The 15,189-nt window shown below is 36.5% G+C and overlaps 2 protein-coding genes and 2 long non-coding RNA genes across 4 annotated transcripts; all 4 read right to left on the minus strand.

The window, feature by feature from the left end:
• Positions 1–2,059: 2,059 nt before the first annotated feature.
• Positions 2,060–4,103, minus strand: LOC125576462. The gene is made up of 2 exons (XR_007314813.1): positions 3,041–4,103; positions 2,060–2,921 (listed from the first exon to the last, which is right to left on the minus strand). It is a non-coding gene; the product is annotated as an uncharacterized LOC125576462 (long non-coding RNA).
• A 545-nt stretch (positions 4,104–4,648) lies between these two features.
• LOC111210428 lies at positions 4,649–7,835 on the minus strand. The gene is made up of 9 exons (XM_022710814.2): positions 7,055–7,835; positions 6,692–6,959; positions 6,479–6,593; positions 6,285–6,409; positions 6,032–6,113; positions 5,823–5,934; positions 5,578–5,741; positions 5,389–5,509; positions 4,649–5,319 (listed from the first exon to the last, which is right to left on the minus strand). The coding sequence occupies exons 1-9, from the start codon at positions 7,439–7,441 to the stop codon at positions 4,981–4,983; spliced, it is 1,713 nt and encodes a 570-aa protein (XP_022566535.1). The 5' UTR covers positions 7,442–7,835; the 3' UTR covers positions 4,649–4,980.
• Positions 7,836–7,926: 91 nt separating this feature from the next.
• Positions 7,927–10,337, minus strand: LOC111199204 (patellin-4-like). Its single transcript, XM_022688686.2, has 5 exons — positions 10,186–10,337; positions 8,916–10,002; positions 8,711–8,835; positions 8,476–8,614; positions 7,927–8,375 (listed from the first exon to the last, which is right to left on the minus strand). Exons 2-5 carry the CDS (start codon positions 9,987–9,989, stop codon positions 8,115–8,117), a joined length of 1,599 nt encoding a protein of 532 aa, XP_022544407.1. The 5' UTR covers positions 9,990–10,002; positions 10,186–10,337; the 3' UTR covers positions 7,927–8,114.
• A 1,963-nt stretch (positions 10,338–12,300) lies between these two features.
• Positions 12,301–13,866, minus strand: LOC111199440. Its single transcript, XR_002653350.2, has 3 exons — positions 13,476–13,866; positions 13,166–13,233; positions 12,301–13,054 (listed from the first exon to the last, which is right to left on the minus strand). It is a non-coding gene; the product is annotated as an uncharacterized LOC111199440 (long non-coding RNA).
• Between the last annotated feature and the right edge of the window lie 1,323 nt (positions 13,867–15,189).

A 15,189-nucleotide genomic window follows, 5' to 3' on the forward strand; every position in this document is an offset into this window, starting at 1 on the left:
CCTTTTTTTCCTTTGCTCTCACCCTCTCCTCTCTATCCTAAGTCGAGATGCTCGTGTTTCTGTGAATGTCTGAGATCTTCTTCCAAAAAGTCCTTTGCGACAAATGGAGGCAGATACCGGCATTTTATGGACATACGGCGAGACCCAAGAAAGGTCGAGGATGGTGAGAGTCGGCTTTTAGACCGAAGATTCATGTCAGATCAGGTTTCCCATTTTTGAGATCTATAACGAAATCTTCACGGAGATGGCGCGTGACTCGGTGTAGACGTCCTCTCCACCTTGGATCTACCTCCCCTCGTGGCGGTGAGATTGTTGGAGGAGTGGTGTGAACGAACGACATAAAAGGGGTTCGTCCTCTGGATTCCAGAGGCGACGCGCGGCAAGGTCTTTCAACGATGGAGTTGTCAACCAGAGGAAGGGACTTTTGCTGGCGAAACGCGGTGGTAGGAACTACACACTTCTTGAAGCCGCGACTTAGTGTTCCGATTTGATGACACTGTAATCCAGGTCGCTTTTCATTCCGGACTTGTGTTTGGTTTTAGGCTGAGGATACAAATAGTGATGGCCGGAAGGAAGAGGAGCTCAAGTCGGAATGCACCTTCTGGTGTTGATATTGTGGTACACTGACTGAACTCGGATCATTAGGTCAGTCTGGTTTTAGATTAGTACCGACTATGATTTCTTTTTCTTTTGTGTTTAATTATTGTCGTTGTATCTCGAGGTCGAATTAGGGGTCTAAGAGGCGGTTTATTCCGGGCAGTGGGATGAACTCGTTCTCATCATGGAGGACAATACATTGCCGGATTATATTGGGTAGCGTAGGATCCATCTATCTAATCATGGGTGATACTAAATCCCGGTATTGTGTGTGGAATTAAAATATCAGAGAATTTGTAATCTTGTATTCTACAATTGGTTAATATAAAGTTGAAATTGAGTCCAAAAGAAAATCCAGGAAAATCAAACAATTGCGCCCCAAAGTTCTTCCCACTACTAGTCAGGACCTCCTGGTCATTTTTTAATATAAAAAGTCCATTCCACTATGCTGCTTGCACTAGCAAAAGCCCACGATCCATCAACTTGGCATATAAATACAGTGGGACTAGCGAAAGGGCCTATGCGAGAGAGCACAAGAATAAAGTGTGAGAACTTAAGATGAACAATTTTGATTCACTTTTCATTATTGCATGTGACCTGTATATGATTATTAGTACGCTCTACTCAGTACCGTCTCAAATTATTTCTTGACACTGTTTACAAAACTATTAATACATTCACTTTTCCACTGAATTGGATCCTTCTAAAAGAGAAAAGTAACAAAAGTTTAGACCATCTCCAATCCACCTTTAAAATTTTTCTCTAAAATAGAAAAACTTTATTATAGAATTGAAAATGTTTTAATGTATGTTTGTATAATAGAATTACTCTATTTATAGAGAAAAATATAAAAATATGCTATTTCCACCTCTAAATATAGAGACAAAAGTAATTTTCTTCTATATTTTCCTCTAAAATAGAGAAACTCTATTATTGAAGCATACATCGGAACATTTTTATTTCTATTTCTATAATAGAAATTTCTATTTTAGAAGAAATATAGAAGTGTACATTGGAGATGTTCATAAACAGCACAAAGCACATAGCTCATTTCTACCTTCTGGCATATCCAACGAAACCAAGAGAAAACCATTCACCTAACTCATTAGCGATTCATCCTCTCTTCTTCTACCAAGGAACTCATCCACCTAGGACTAGGAGCACCTCGATCCAAAACAGTTGAAATCTCATCTCCTTGGCAACGATATTGGCAATCAGAGAAGCACACTTATTTGATGATCTTTGCACTGCAACCAAATCTCATTCATGTATACCCTCAAAAATTCCTTCACCAAACTTAAACAATACGCTTCTACCAAAGAGTTCACTGCACTGAAAATTCTCCGGCTAATGTTACCTTATATATTTGTTCTTGGAAAAAAAATCTATACGATCAATCCACTTGGTAATGCTAGATGGCCCTGGTTTTACTATACGCCCGTGCTTTAAAATCTAATAGCCATATAAAACCGAAGTTGCTTTACCAAAAACAGACAAGATTTACAGAATAATAATTTACAGAAGAAACAGATTCACTAATCAACTATTGAAATATGGTTTCACAGGAATACTATTTTCGTTCCTGAAGAAGTTACCACTATCAACTCTAGTCTTGATCTCCACCAACCTCTCGAAATTTCCAGCAAAATATATCTCCCCGTAACGTTTACCTTCAACATAGCTCCTGATTTTGTGAGAAATTGGTCCGCAATTCAATATCCCGATAATTAAAAAACGACTGTCTTGGATTCTTGGAAACAAAAGGAGTGATGAACCGGTACAACTTCCTCGTCAGTTTCATATACCGTTTCGTTAAACTATCTTCTCCCCAATCAGTATCGTACTGAATCTTACAGAGGTTGCCTGCTCTGTACGGGAACGGAGTCGCCGTTGACGAAATCTTCGCCATCATGCCGCCATATGGATTGAAAGCTATAGCTGTCGGAGTCTCAAGCTCGATCATCTTCCTCCAAATCGATTCTAAACCGGTTCTTGAAATCGGTTCAAGAACGTAATCCGATTTCCTCTTGATATACATCAAGGTTTCATTCCTCTCGAGCAGAACCTCCATGGTTGTTCTTATGAAGATCTCTTCGGGAAGCTTCAACGGTGCCGTCCGGGTGACTCTGAAAACGGTGATCTCCGTCACGTTGCCACCGGTGAACGACCTCCGTCACGTTCTGCTCCAACGTCCGGGTGACTCTGAAAACGGTGACGGTTTCAGGGACTTCGACGAGTTTTATTTTGTAGGCTAAAACGAGAAGGACGTGGGCAGTACTGTTGACGTGAAGAAACGTCATAAAGAACAACACTTTGAATCGAAACTGGAACAATTGAGTAGCCCAAGCGAGGAAAGAGTCAAAATACAAAGAGTCAAAACACAAACTTTAGACATGAGAAGACAAAGAGACAGATGTGAATGCGAAGAGGAAGAAGACGCAACCGGAAGGGAGAGCGTTCTCTGCTTTTGTTGCTTTTACTTGGCAACTTCGAGAGCTCTAATGGGATTAAGAACAGAAAGGCCTCGCCATGCTTCTACAAAACTCCAATGAGTTCTACACAACTCTGGTTTAGATTTAGGTTAACAAATGTTATACACGATAGTTCAATTATAGGTGGTTTAATTTAAGTATATCATATAAACTTATCTTTTTATACGAGTACATCATTTTAGATAAGACTATGTTTTAATAGATAGTACAAGTCATTCCCATTTTATAGTTGTTCGGCCCATGGGACATTTATATTTTTATTTTTATTTAATTATCAGCCTGGCGCATGGGCCACTTATATTAACTAGAGTCTTTGTCCGCGCTACGCGCGGAAAATGGGCTATTTCAATTTTGTGTTCATTTGAAATTTTTTCTTATTATTAGTAATTTTTATATTAAGAAATATGGGCTATTTTAATTTTGTGTTTGATTTGAAATATTTTATTATTATTAATAATTTATATTAAATATTTGTAAAATGAGAGCAATTTAACTCTGAAGATTATTATGTTTAAATTATATTGTAAAATGATTAATAATCATATTTTGTTTAAATTATAATAATGATTTTGTTTAAATTATACTCTGTTCTTGCTGAAGTTAAATTTTTTTGTGCTCATATGTATATCATTTTTAAATAAATAGGTTGGGTATTATGAAATGCGGTCCTATAGCTTTTTATATTGCTATATTAAGTCACAAAGTTTATATCATTTACTATATATCATTGAATATTATAATGTAGTTTTTTCTTGTTCTAGGCTGTTAAGTTTCATAAACGCATTTCTATAGATGTAGCACATTGGATAATGAAACATTTGCTGGTTGATTGGTTGCAAAACTGATTGATTTGGAATGTTTAGTTGCAAAACTTGTAGATTTTTAGGAAATATACTTTTAAATTATAATTTGTATTGTAAGTAGAACATGAGTGCGTATGTATTAAGGATTATTAGAACTTGTTAGATTCCTTGACTGCGAAGTAGAACTTGATTATTATTATTTGATTTACCATCTTGCCCGTTTTATGTAATATTATAGGCTTTAGCCACAAGCTTTACTCAATGCAAAGGAAATACATGAAATTATTGTCACTACTTTATATTGCTTTTCACATAAAACGGGCCATTCTCTAATTATAAAAAAATAAAATATTTGATTTACTGTATAGTTATTGGTTGTTATTTTTTGAGATTAGACATTTATCTCAATCATATTATATTATTCGATATATAATATATATTGAATAGAACATACAATGCGGTCTTAGATATAATATTAGTAAAGCCCATAAAAAATGTATCAAGTGATAATAAAATATAAAGATATTTTATTTTTGAATATAGATCAAATAATTTAATAACAGGTTCTACTTATATAAATTATGTAAATATGTAAATCACTAATTTATAATTTTGATGAGACCATATATTTGGTTAAAATTTTCTAAAAATATTATCTTATTATTTATCAATTCGTGATAAATTTAGCCGGCCTAATTTGGGACCGGTGAGTTTTATTAATTTATTGAGTATTACATAAAAGAGTATTAATTGATGGAGTTTGTTCTGTTCTGACTGTCAAAATGTTAGCACTTGTTCTGATCTTAAGTAGATGTTGACCAATTCTAATCATAAACTCTGAATTATATGAGTAGTAGTATGGAATAATGCCAAGTAAATTCTTTAAAGAGATGAGGATAACCAAATTGTTTAAAGAGATGAGTGTATCCAACTAACGAAAAATGTATTCAAAGAAACATAAAGACCGACCAAAAAACGGAAAGTATGAAGATAGAAATAGAAAAACGCAAAGTCGTTACGTAAACATCAAACCGAACTCATACTGCAGCAAAAAACAGTCACTGCGTATGAAGATAGCTGAAGCTGCATTAGCCACTCTTGGAACGCTTGGCTTCGTCTGATTCAATACCCTCAGACGCTTTTCTAACCCGACCACCAGCGGCATCCACTAACCCACTGGAGGAACCGGATACTTCACTTCCAGTCTTCAAGAAACCATCGGACGTAGCTGGAATAGCGTCTTCGACCAATGGTTCTATAGGATGTGGAGCTTCTGGTGGAAGTATCTTGGTGACGGTTATGGTCCGTGTCTTCCCTTTCAAGTTATGATCGGAGACTTTCACTATGAACCTGTGTGTCTGCCCGATTGTATCAAGCAAATCTTGCGGTACCGGCACGCAATGGTCAGCTTCCACGCTCTCATTAGACTAACATTCAAGAAAAATTTATGTGAGTTCAAATATTATGGGGCTATATATACACAGATTCTTAATTACCTCAAAGTATCTGGCAACTAATTCTGAAGCATGCTTTCCAGTCAACTCTTTGCCAGCATCACCAAGAATGACAAAAACTGCTTGCTCACTCTTATCATAAACAGATATCCTGGTTAGGTATCTGCAATGAGAGAAGATAATTTATTAGTGCAGGCAAAAAGTAGATGAAACTGTGTAGACATCACTTACTGAGCAACGCCCGTGACTTCACTCTTCATACACTTCTTATTGTTACAAATCAGGGAGGTAGGCCCTTTGAACGCCTTGCTGTTACACCCATCGCATGAAATATAATACCAAGCCGAACCCTGGATAACATCATCTATAGTTGCTGTGCATTCAAACCAAGCAACCTACCATAGTGGAAATTAGAAAAAACTATATCAATACAGAAGCATACGACAACTAATTTGGAAACAGAACAAATCTTGTACCTTAGCAGTTGGCAGCTTTATGTAGGAGAAGAGTTCCTCAAGAGTAGCTGTCTCAGGCTTAGTGACAACCTCTGCATTAATCTTGTTAGCAATTTCCGAGTTGGATCCCAACCTGAGAAAAATGGAAGCGCGAAAAGTATGGCAAGGTCAAATCGCATGAAATGGCAAACAGAGGTCGCTTGTAAAATATAAATACAAAAAATGCTCACCACCCGAGGTAATCCCTGCTAGGCTGAACATCAGTATCCATAAACACTCGAGATGATGCCATCGAAGTCAGAGCAAGGGTTCCTGATCAGACCACATGATTTGATTATTACCAACCAAATACTTAACGATGCCACAAAAGCATTAAAACAGAATTTCGTACTATAGATCTGGCTCACTTAACAATAAAAATGTCCAAATACATTTCAGTTCGAATCACCACACCTAAGCTATACATTACTAAGTAAATGTTACCTCCAAGATGCTTAGGGTTGACTGTGGTGACCAAAATAACGCTTGGAGTGCTTCCATAAGATTTGAATTTCTCACAGAAGTCCGATGCGGCTTTGTCCCATAGATAGAGCTTCATTACTGGCCCGCTGCATAACATTAAAACCATGTGTCAACCATAACTCACACAGAATCTAACTCTATTTGGACAGACTTACTCGTGTGTCTGAACATGAACACAAAGATGCCGCTTCTCTGCTATGCCGGCTTCGTCGAGAACAATATGATCAGTGATAGTCTGCCCATTCACCAGCTTCATGTGGCCAACATAGTCTAGGATAAAATATTTCATAGTAGTATATTCAGTAGATGTAAATATATAAAACCTAAAGATTTAAGTATAAACACTTGAGTAGTTAAACAGAGATTACCATAAAGATCAATTTTGTGGTCACAATTAGCCTGGAACTCCTCGTAGTTATGAAACCTGAACCTATCCTCAGGGATTGAAACCGGGGGGTTATCAACAACGGATAGCTCAGAATTCCAAGCGAAGGTGACGGTTGCGTTATGATCAGAAACACGATACTGAGTTTTGTTTCTGGAGCCGAAAAAATTCTTCAGTTTGTAAACACAACCCGATATCAGCTCATATGACCCAACCCGTCCCGATGGAACATAACCTTGAATAACAGCTCCCTATAGATGATTTCAAATTCACGATCAATAGAAATCTAACAATGTCGAGCAATTATAAATAAGGATCAAGAGTAGCAAAATAGTTGAAGACGAACCTCTTCATCGATAAGGAGCATTTCCTGTCCAATGAGAGTTTTCGTATTTGGATTTCGAGCCTCCCAGTAATGAATCAGACGGAACCTCAAGTCGACCTCTTGTGGGCCGAGTTTCACATCTCTGAAGAACATCATTTTATCGTCATGCGCGGAGGAGACGGCGGCAGAAGTGTTTGACTTCATCGGAATAGCAGACGAAACAGCAGACTTCCCGTTACGCTTCATCGCAGTGGCGGAGGAATCGACGGACTTCCCGTTTGGCTTAGTGGACGCGGAAGATGCGACGGTCTTTTTGTTGGTAGTGCGGAGGCTTGAGATCGGAGAGTGTCCTTTGGGTTCCATCGCGACGATTGTTTGAGAGAGAATTTTCAATTTTGATCGACACATAACTCAAGTGAAAAGATTTATAAATAGAGAGATAGAGAGGAAGATGAAAAGAATCCATTCAATGAAATCAATCAAGGTTTGATTAGAGCGTGAAGTAAAGAGAGTATGGGATGAAACGGATCCAGAGAGAAGAGTAAGAGAAGAGGAGGAAGTCGAAGAGAAGAACGGCAAGATCACCGAAGTCGGAAGAAGGAATGATTGAGAAAGAAAGACGAAGCCCTAATAATCGAAAAAATCTAAAACCAGAAGCCCAAAATCAATTATACCAAACACGAAGCCCAAACGAAATTATTAAGAGATGACATGTCTCTTTGCTGCACTATCATTGGTGGAATTTCCGATCCGACGTGGCACCCTTAAGGAGCCTGCATATCGCCCTTTTAATAGAGTAAGATTACTTTAACCATCAGCCAATATTATGATTACTTGAATATATTTATTTATTCATACAATTTTAATCAAAAAATCAAATAGGAACACGCACAGAGATAGAAAAAATTTCATAACACAAGCAAAAAAAGATTGAATTTCAATGAAACAATGGCAGTAGTGTATCTCTTTCTCACGTTAAGTATCACTCAAAAATAATAATAATAACACCAAACTTTTCAACTGTAGCAAAAGAATATTATATCCAGAGACTGCTTAGATGATTTTGCTGAAAGCCTCAAGTTCAGCAAGAGGATTCCGTCTTGGTCCTGTACCTGTACAGAACTCTCTTCTTCTTCTTGCTAGAGACATTGTCAACGGTGAGAACAATCTTACCAGACTCACTGTTCTTGAAACTGTTCCTGACCGGACCTTCATTAGAACCGATCTTCTTCACCTTTTGGACAATTATGGTGTAAGCTCCTTCATCTGCTGGCACAAACTCTTCCTTGTAATTCACTTCCCATCCCAAAACAGCAACGTCCCAAACCAATGTTCCTTCAGTCTATGAAACAAAAAAAAAAGAACCCCAAAAGCATTAGTAGACCAGACCGATCTATTACAACTCCGGACAAAAGAAAGAGGTTTGGTTTGTGAATTCTTACCTCAGTAGCTGGGATCTCGATGGTTTCAGATGATCCAGGCTTCACAACAACTTCAGAAACAGCTTCGTTGGAGAATTCATTATCATCATCTCTTTTGAATCCACCGTACTGAACAGGGATCTCCTCTGCTGGAATGTACCTTCATCAAGCCACAATGCAGCATATGATGTTATGATAAAGATTAGAGACATTCAAAGAATATTAGGAGGGGTGGTTATTAGGATTGGGTGCTTACTTGAGAAGAGTCTCTGTGGCATTAGCTGGACGAGTCACAACAAACTTGCTCTTGGTTCGTTGTGTTAAGAATGGAGACAGGAAAGTGCTGACGGCGTAGAACCATAAGGGAACGTTGATGAATACCTGTAGAACACACAAAACAATTACAGAAGTCAGGAGACTGAATCAATGAGACAGTGACTGATGATGATGAATGAACTCACGTTTTTGGAAACAAGCTCCGGGTAGTTGTCCTGCAAAGCTACTATGGCGTTCTTGATTGCAACCCATAGCTCTGTCTTGGAAAGTCCAGGGCAGTTTTTGAGGTCATGGATCTGGAGAAGAGAAGTAACACCACCTGGTTTCAGATCGAGCTTCTGGATTCCCTTCTCCATCAGCTGAAACCTCCATCTCAACAGATTCTCTCTGCTTTGCTCTGATCCAAATGTCGTCTGGTAGACATTGTAACAAACCGGGCGTGATTCACGGTCCAGACCGTTCATATAAGCTGCAGAGGCAAGATCCTCGCCAAAGTCTTCCCCAAGGACCGAATCAATCTTCTGTTCCTTTCTCCATTTGAGAGTTTTCTTGAGCATCTCAAAGGCATCATTGACTTTGAAGTCTCTCGCTCTCAGGAACTTCAAGAGGATTACATCTGTGCCTTCAGCTCCTTTGCTTGGAAGTAGCGGCACTCCCCATAGCTCGATATCGTTATCCACAATCTCATCTTCTTCCTCCTGCTCCACAGTGGCTTCTTTGGTAACAACAGCCTCCTCGGTTTTCTTCTCTTCTTCTGCAATCTCAGCCTCTTTGGTGTCGACAACATCAGCCTCAGTCTTTACTTCTTCTTCTTTGGGGCTTTCCTTTTGAACAACATCCTCAATTGTCTCAGCTTTGGCTTCCTCGGTCACAACAGCATCAGTCTTTGCTTCTTCTTTGGGGCGTTCCTCAGCTTTGGCTTCTTCTGTAACAACAGCCTTGTCCTCTTCAGCCTTCTTCTTCTCAACCACCTTCACAGGAGTCTCTTTCTTCTTCTTAAAGAGCGTGTTCTCAACAATTGCTTCTTCAAGCTTTGTCTTCAGATCACTCAAAGCCTTCTTCTCAGAATCCTTCAAATCAGAGAAGAAATCACTCTCCTCTTTAAAAGAAGAACTCTTCTCCACAACCTTAGCCTCGCTCCCATCAACTTCTTCCTCCACAACAGCTTTCACTGTTGTCTCCTCCACAGGAGCAACAGCAGAGGCAATAACAACCTCAGACTCCACCTGCTTCTCCTCAACCTTAACTTCTGCAGTCATATCTATCTTTCGCCTGTAACCAACATTCAAACAATCTTAACTCCTAATTCTTGTACTAAAATAGGAAACTAATTCACTAGTTGAGATCTCAAATCAAAGCGTGATTCTTAGTAAACCCTAATCAAGGAATCGAACAATCACTATATGAGCAAATCAAATCAAGAATATAAGAGACGCAAAGAGGATTACCACTTACCTTTAAATAAGATGATGAGAGAGTTTCTACGAATCTTCAGAATCTCTCAACTCGACTTGGTCTTCTTCCTTTGGTTCTAGTTCTAGGTAGGGTTTTGAGTTGAGAAGAGAGAGGAGGAGAGGATTGAGCTTTTATGAAGAGAAGAAAGAACCCTAGTATTGGGCTGGGCCCCACCGACTCTTACCAACGGTCACATGATTGGGTCCACCTGTACAAAAATAAAACAAGACGAATCGTAGCCGTTGGATCGAACCTTCAATCTCTCACATCCATCCAATGATCCAAATTTGCCAGCCTGGCAACTTGAAACAAAAGTTTACACAGAGATATCCGGTGGGGTCCTACGCTCGCTTCGCATGTTCCAACGGTCGTCTCTGCTGACCTTTTCACCCAACGAAGAGACGACACGTGGACTAATCGACAGAGTATGTTCGGCGCAACGGACGGATATTCAACCGAAGTCGCTTCTTTTTTTCTGTTTAATACTAGTACTAGTTTTACGGTTTGGAGTTAGGCCAATTTTCTAAATTAAAGAATATAATTTTTTTTTTATAACGCTGATTTATTATGATCTTACAATTATGATATAGGAAAGATTACATAGACGATTCGACAACCGACAATACTACCTGCCTTATGAAGACCTACGCTTAACTGCATCACCTGATGCCGTCCTATGAAGATCCACGTCTGACCAGATTTACTTGCACCATGTTAAAGATCTCTTGCAAGCCTTTCCTCTGTAATCTGCATAATTGTTTAATAAACCGCTCTCTCCGGGACTTGAAACCTGGATTTCTTGTAATTTGCAATAAATTGCATAGTCTGGGATTCGAACTCCAGACCTGGGTGTAGAAGCCTTTACACCTTAACCAATAGGCTACGGTGCTTCTACAATTAAAGAATATAATTAGAAAGTACCATATGCATAAATGGTATCCAAGAATCTCTTCATTGTGAGTTGTAACGGTTCTTTTGTTTTCCCACCTCTAATATTTTTAAAACTGAATCCTTACAATAGTGATCTATTTACAAAAGTATATGATAAACTAATCAGGCTTGAAAATACGTCTTATCTATTGGTAAGTAGATATTCTCTTTAGGCTGTTGACACCCAATGTGCCAACAATGCAAATAAAAGAGTTCATTATTAAATATGTATATATGTAAATCAAATTGTTTTTTTCTAACTACTATCTATGTGTATGAAAATCAAATTGTTTCTCGAATTACTAGCTAGGTCATTGGATTTATCTATACTTTTTAATTGTTGATAAAAATTAAAGTGTACATTTATGAAATAATCGATCTTTGGTAAAGAATTACCAACATGGTGTTTAGCAAAATCAAAGTCAAGTAAGAATTATGAAGTGTGGCAAAAAAAGTAATTGGTTCTTGTTGTATTAGACAGAGATTAATATTTGAATATTTACATTTTTGGTCAGAGAATATTTACATTAAAGACAGAGATTAATAATTAGAAGATTCTTGTTATTTATTGGACAGAGATTAATATTTGAAGAGAAAAAGACCAGGATAGCACCAAACCAAGTTTTTGTTCCTAAAGTAGCACTCAAGGCTCAAAGTCACAAAAATAGGTTTCATTAAAGAGGTAAATATACACTTATACCCCTTGGGTTAATTAATTCAAACTTTAGAGTTTAGAGTTAAGGGGTGGGGTTTTGGAATAAGGGTTTAAAATTTTATTAAAAATAAATACTAAAATAAAAAATAAAAATTTTAAAAACAGTTTCAAAAAGTATTTTCAAATTATAAAAAGAAAATTTGAAAAAAAAAATTAAAAAAAAAATTCAAAAAAAAAATTCAAAAAAAATTATAAAAATTTCGAATCTGAAAACATATAATCTGAAACTATAAAAAGAATTTCTTTTTTTCATTTTTTCATTTTTTATTTATATTTTAATTATTTTTATTTATTTTTGTTTGTTTATTTAATTTTAAACCAAGGGTATTAGGGATACTTTACCCTTTAATGAATGTCATTTTTGTGACTTTCTCCTTCTAGTGTCATTTTTGAGACATAAACTTAAAAATGTGCTATTATTGACAATTGCCCATATTTGAATATATATACATTTTTTTGGTGAAAGAATATTTACATTAAAGACAGATATTAATAATTAGAAGATGACAATAAGTTTGGTCAAGTATATCTTTGACCCGGAAAAATATATTCGCATCTCATCTAATATTAATGACCTTCCAATGATTATAAGATGACATTTATAGTGCACCGCCGCAACTAATTAGTAGAAATGATTGAAGCAAATTGGCAAAAAGAGTTGCATAATTGTTAACACAGAATTTGTTACAAGTCAATAGTTACAGCTAATTCATCCCGCGAAATCAGCCGCAGCAAAAGGAGACAGACAAGAGACAGAGAGAAACAGAACAAGCTACACAAAGAGACAGAGCACAAAAGATCACCAGATCGAGCTGTACAAAAACCAAATCTATAGTCACGTTTTTTTTTTTTGCATCAGACCCACCAGACAGAACAAGGAAACCATCCCCACATTACACACACATAGACAGTCTGTTAATTGTTACAAAAGGTAAGTAAGAATCTCACAAAAAGATCTTTTGCCTCACCAAAAGGAATAAAAAATTAGGAGACAAATGTTATCGATACGTCAATGTCCCAATGTGTTAAGCTGTCCGTCAACTCACCAAACTAGCTCATGGCCGTCTGTTTGATCTCCTCTCAGGCTTCTTCTCAGGTGTTATAGGAGAGAGTCTGAGAATAAACCAGTTAACCTTTCATTACTGAACCAAGTTCCTCTGAGTTTTATGAGTGGACCTCTTTAATCAAAACTCTTGACTACTTCAGAACAACTTCAGCTAGTTTCTAATGACAAAACAGATCATAACAATACCGTCCTAAGTTCTTGGGGATCTTTTGCAGTACATTAACTTGGATTATTAGCAAAAAAAGGGAGAAGTTGAAGACTTCATGTACCTGTCGTAACACAAGTACGCATCACCAATTTGTCCTGCAACCTTGTTTCGAACTTTCCAGACACAAATCTGAAACATACAACAAGTTAGTAACCTTGGGACATATCAAGCCACTGTATTGTCGTTCTGAGCAATCTATTCAATGTTCAGCCAAATTAAGCCTCAAATTCACTAATCTAAGATTGAACAGCTTCTTCTTCTTCTTCTTAAAACGTTGAGAATCCATCAAATGGGACCACTATAGAGCAGCAATTAAATCAACTGCATGCAACTATCTATCGGAATAGAGAACTCAAGCATTCAACACATACCTGAAGTTTTGGACACGGGTGTCGAGGCTAAAACCGGACGAAATCTTTTATAAACGGAAGATAGATAGCTGCTGCCTTTGACTACCACAAGAACGAAGAAGACAAAAGCCGAGGAACTGGTTCGAGCCCATGAGCACTGACATTTTCCGCAGGTGGGTTTGAGGAAGACGAAGCAGAAAACTCATCTCCAAACTATCAGATTCGATCCTTCATAGTGCTTCTTTAGGGTTTAAGACTTGTAGTTGTCTCTTGGGGAGGAAGAAGACGAAACAAAAAAGATTTTGATTTCGCTCTCTTTTTAGATAAACGAGCTTCTTGTCAAAAAAGGCCCATTATATGTAATTCAGGTATTTAGGCCCAAATGTTTTTGGTAGGTTAAGAGACAAAGTCGAACAACTAGCTCTTCAGGAAAGGCGACTTTGGTTTTGGGCCTGGACCATTTGAATTTAAGGGGTTTGTTTAGTGGGTTACAAAACACGCGGGGGGGGGAAGCCGAAAACGAAAAGAAATCTAAAAACCAAATTTGAAGATAAATATAAATTTACCAAGATCTCAATCCGGTAAAAACCCAAACAACTAAAACCGAACCGAATAGAAAGTGGTTTGATTTGATAATATCATTTAAAACGAATGGATATTATTTTAAGAAAAAACTATAGTATATGGATATGGTTCGATATATATTATAAACTAAACAAATCAACTAATTAAAATATAGTAATATAGTTATGTATAAATTATATAATATATTATTTTACTGATATTATTTTAATGGGTTACAAACAGGGGGGGGGGGGGGTGAAGCCGGAAAAGAAAAGAAATCTAAAAACCAAATTTGAAGATAAATATAAATTTACCAAGATCTCAATCCGGTAAAACCCAAACAACTAAAACCGAACCAAATAGAAAGTGGTTTTGATTTGATAATACCATATAAAACGAATGGATATTATTTTAAGAAAAAACCATAGTATATGGATATGGTTCGATATATATTCTAAACTGAATAAATCAACTAATTAAAATATAGTAATATAGTTATGTATAAATTATATAATATATTATTTTATTGATATTATTTTAATGGGTTACAAACAGGGGGGGGGGGGTGAAGCCGGAAAAGAAAAGAAATCTAAAAACCAAATTTGAAGATAAATATAAATTTACCAAGATCTCAATCCGGTAAAAACCCAAACAACTAAAACCGAACCGAATAGAAAGTGGTTTTGATTTGATAATACCATATAAAACGAATGGATATTATTTTAAGAAAAAACCATAGTATATGGATATGGTTCGATATATATTCTAAACTGAATAAATCAACTAATTAAAATATAGTAATATAGTTATGTATAAATTATATAATATATTATTTTATTGATATTATTTTAATGGGTTACAAACAGAGGGGGGGGGGGGGGGTGAAGCCGGAAAAGAAAAGAAATCTAAAAACCAAATTTGAAGATAAATATAAATTTACCAAGATCTCAATCCGGTAAAAACCCAAACAACTAAAACCGAACCGAATAGAAAGTGGTTTTGATTTGATAATACCATATAAAACGAATGGATATTATTTTAAGAAAAAACCATAGTATATGGATATGGTTCGATATATATTCTAAACTGAATAAATCAACTAATTAAAATATAGTAATATAGTTATGTATAAATTATATAATATATTATTTCACTGATATTATTTTAATAT

This window comes from Brassica napus, chromosome A7, assembly GCF_020379485.1.
Source record: "Brassica napus cultivar Da-Ae chromosome A7, Da-Ae, whole genome shotgun sequence".
Lineage (NCBI taxonomy): Eukaryota > Viridiplantae > Streptophyta > Magnoliopsida > Brassicales > Brassicaceae > Brassica > Brassica napus.

What these genes read in the sequence shown, in the direction of transcription:
- LOC111210428 (XM_022710814.2), bottom strand. Translation starts at nt 7,441, where the DNA reads ATGTGTCGATCAAAATTGAAAATTCTCTCTCAAACAATCGTCGCGATG. An exon ending in CAACCCTAAGCATCTTGGAG is followed by an intron (nt 6,114 to 6,284) that starts GTAACATTTACT and finishes TGGTCTGATCAG; the next exon opens with GAACCCTTGCTCTGACTTCG. An exon ending in GAAGTCACGGGCGTTGCTCA is followed by an intron (nt 5,510 to 5,577) that starts GTAAGTGATGTC and finishes CTCTCATTGCAG; the next exon opens with ATACCTAACCAGGATATCTG.
- LOC111199204 (XM_022688686.2), bottom strand. Translation starts at nt 9,989, where the DNA reads ATGACTGCAGAAGTTAAGGTTGAGGAGAAGCAGGTGGAGTCTGAGGTT. An exon ending in CGGAGCTTGTTTCCAAAAAC is followed by an intron (nt 8,836 to 8,915) that starts GTGAGTTCATTC and finishes TGTGTTCTACAG; the next exon opens with GTATTCATCAACGTTCCCTT. An exon ending in GCCACAGAGACTCTTCTCAA is followed by an intron (nt 8,615 to 8,710) that starts GTAAGCACCCAA and finishes GGCTTGATGAAG; the next exon opens with GTACATTCCAGCAGAGGAGA.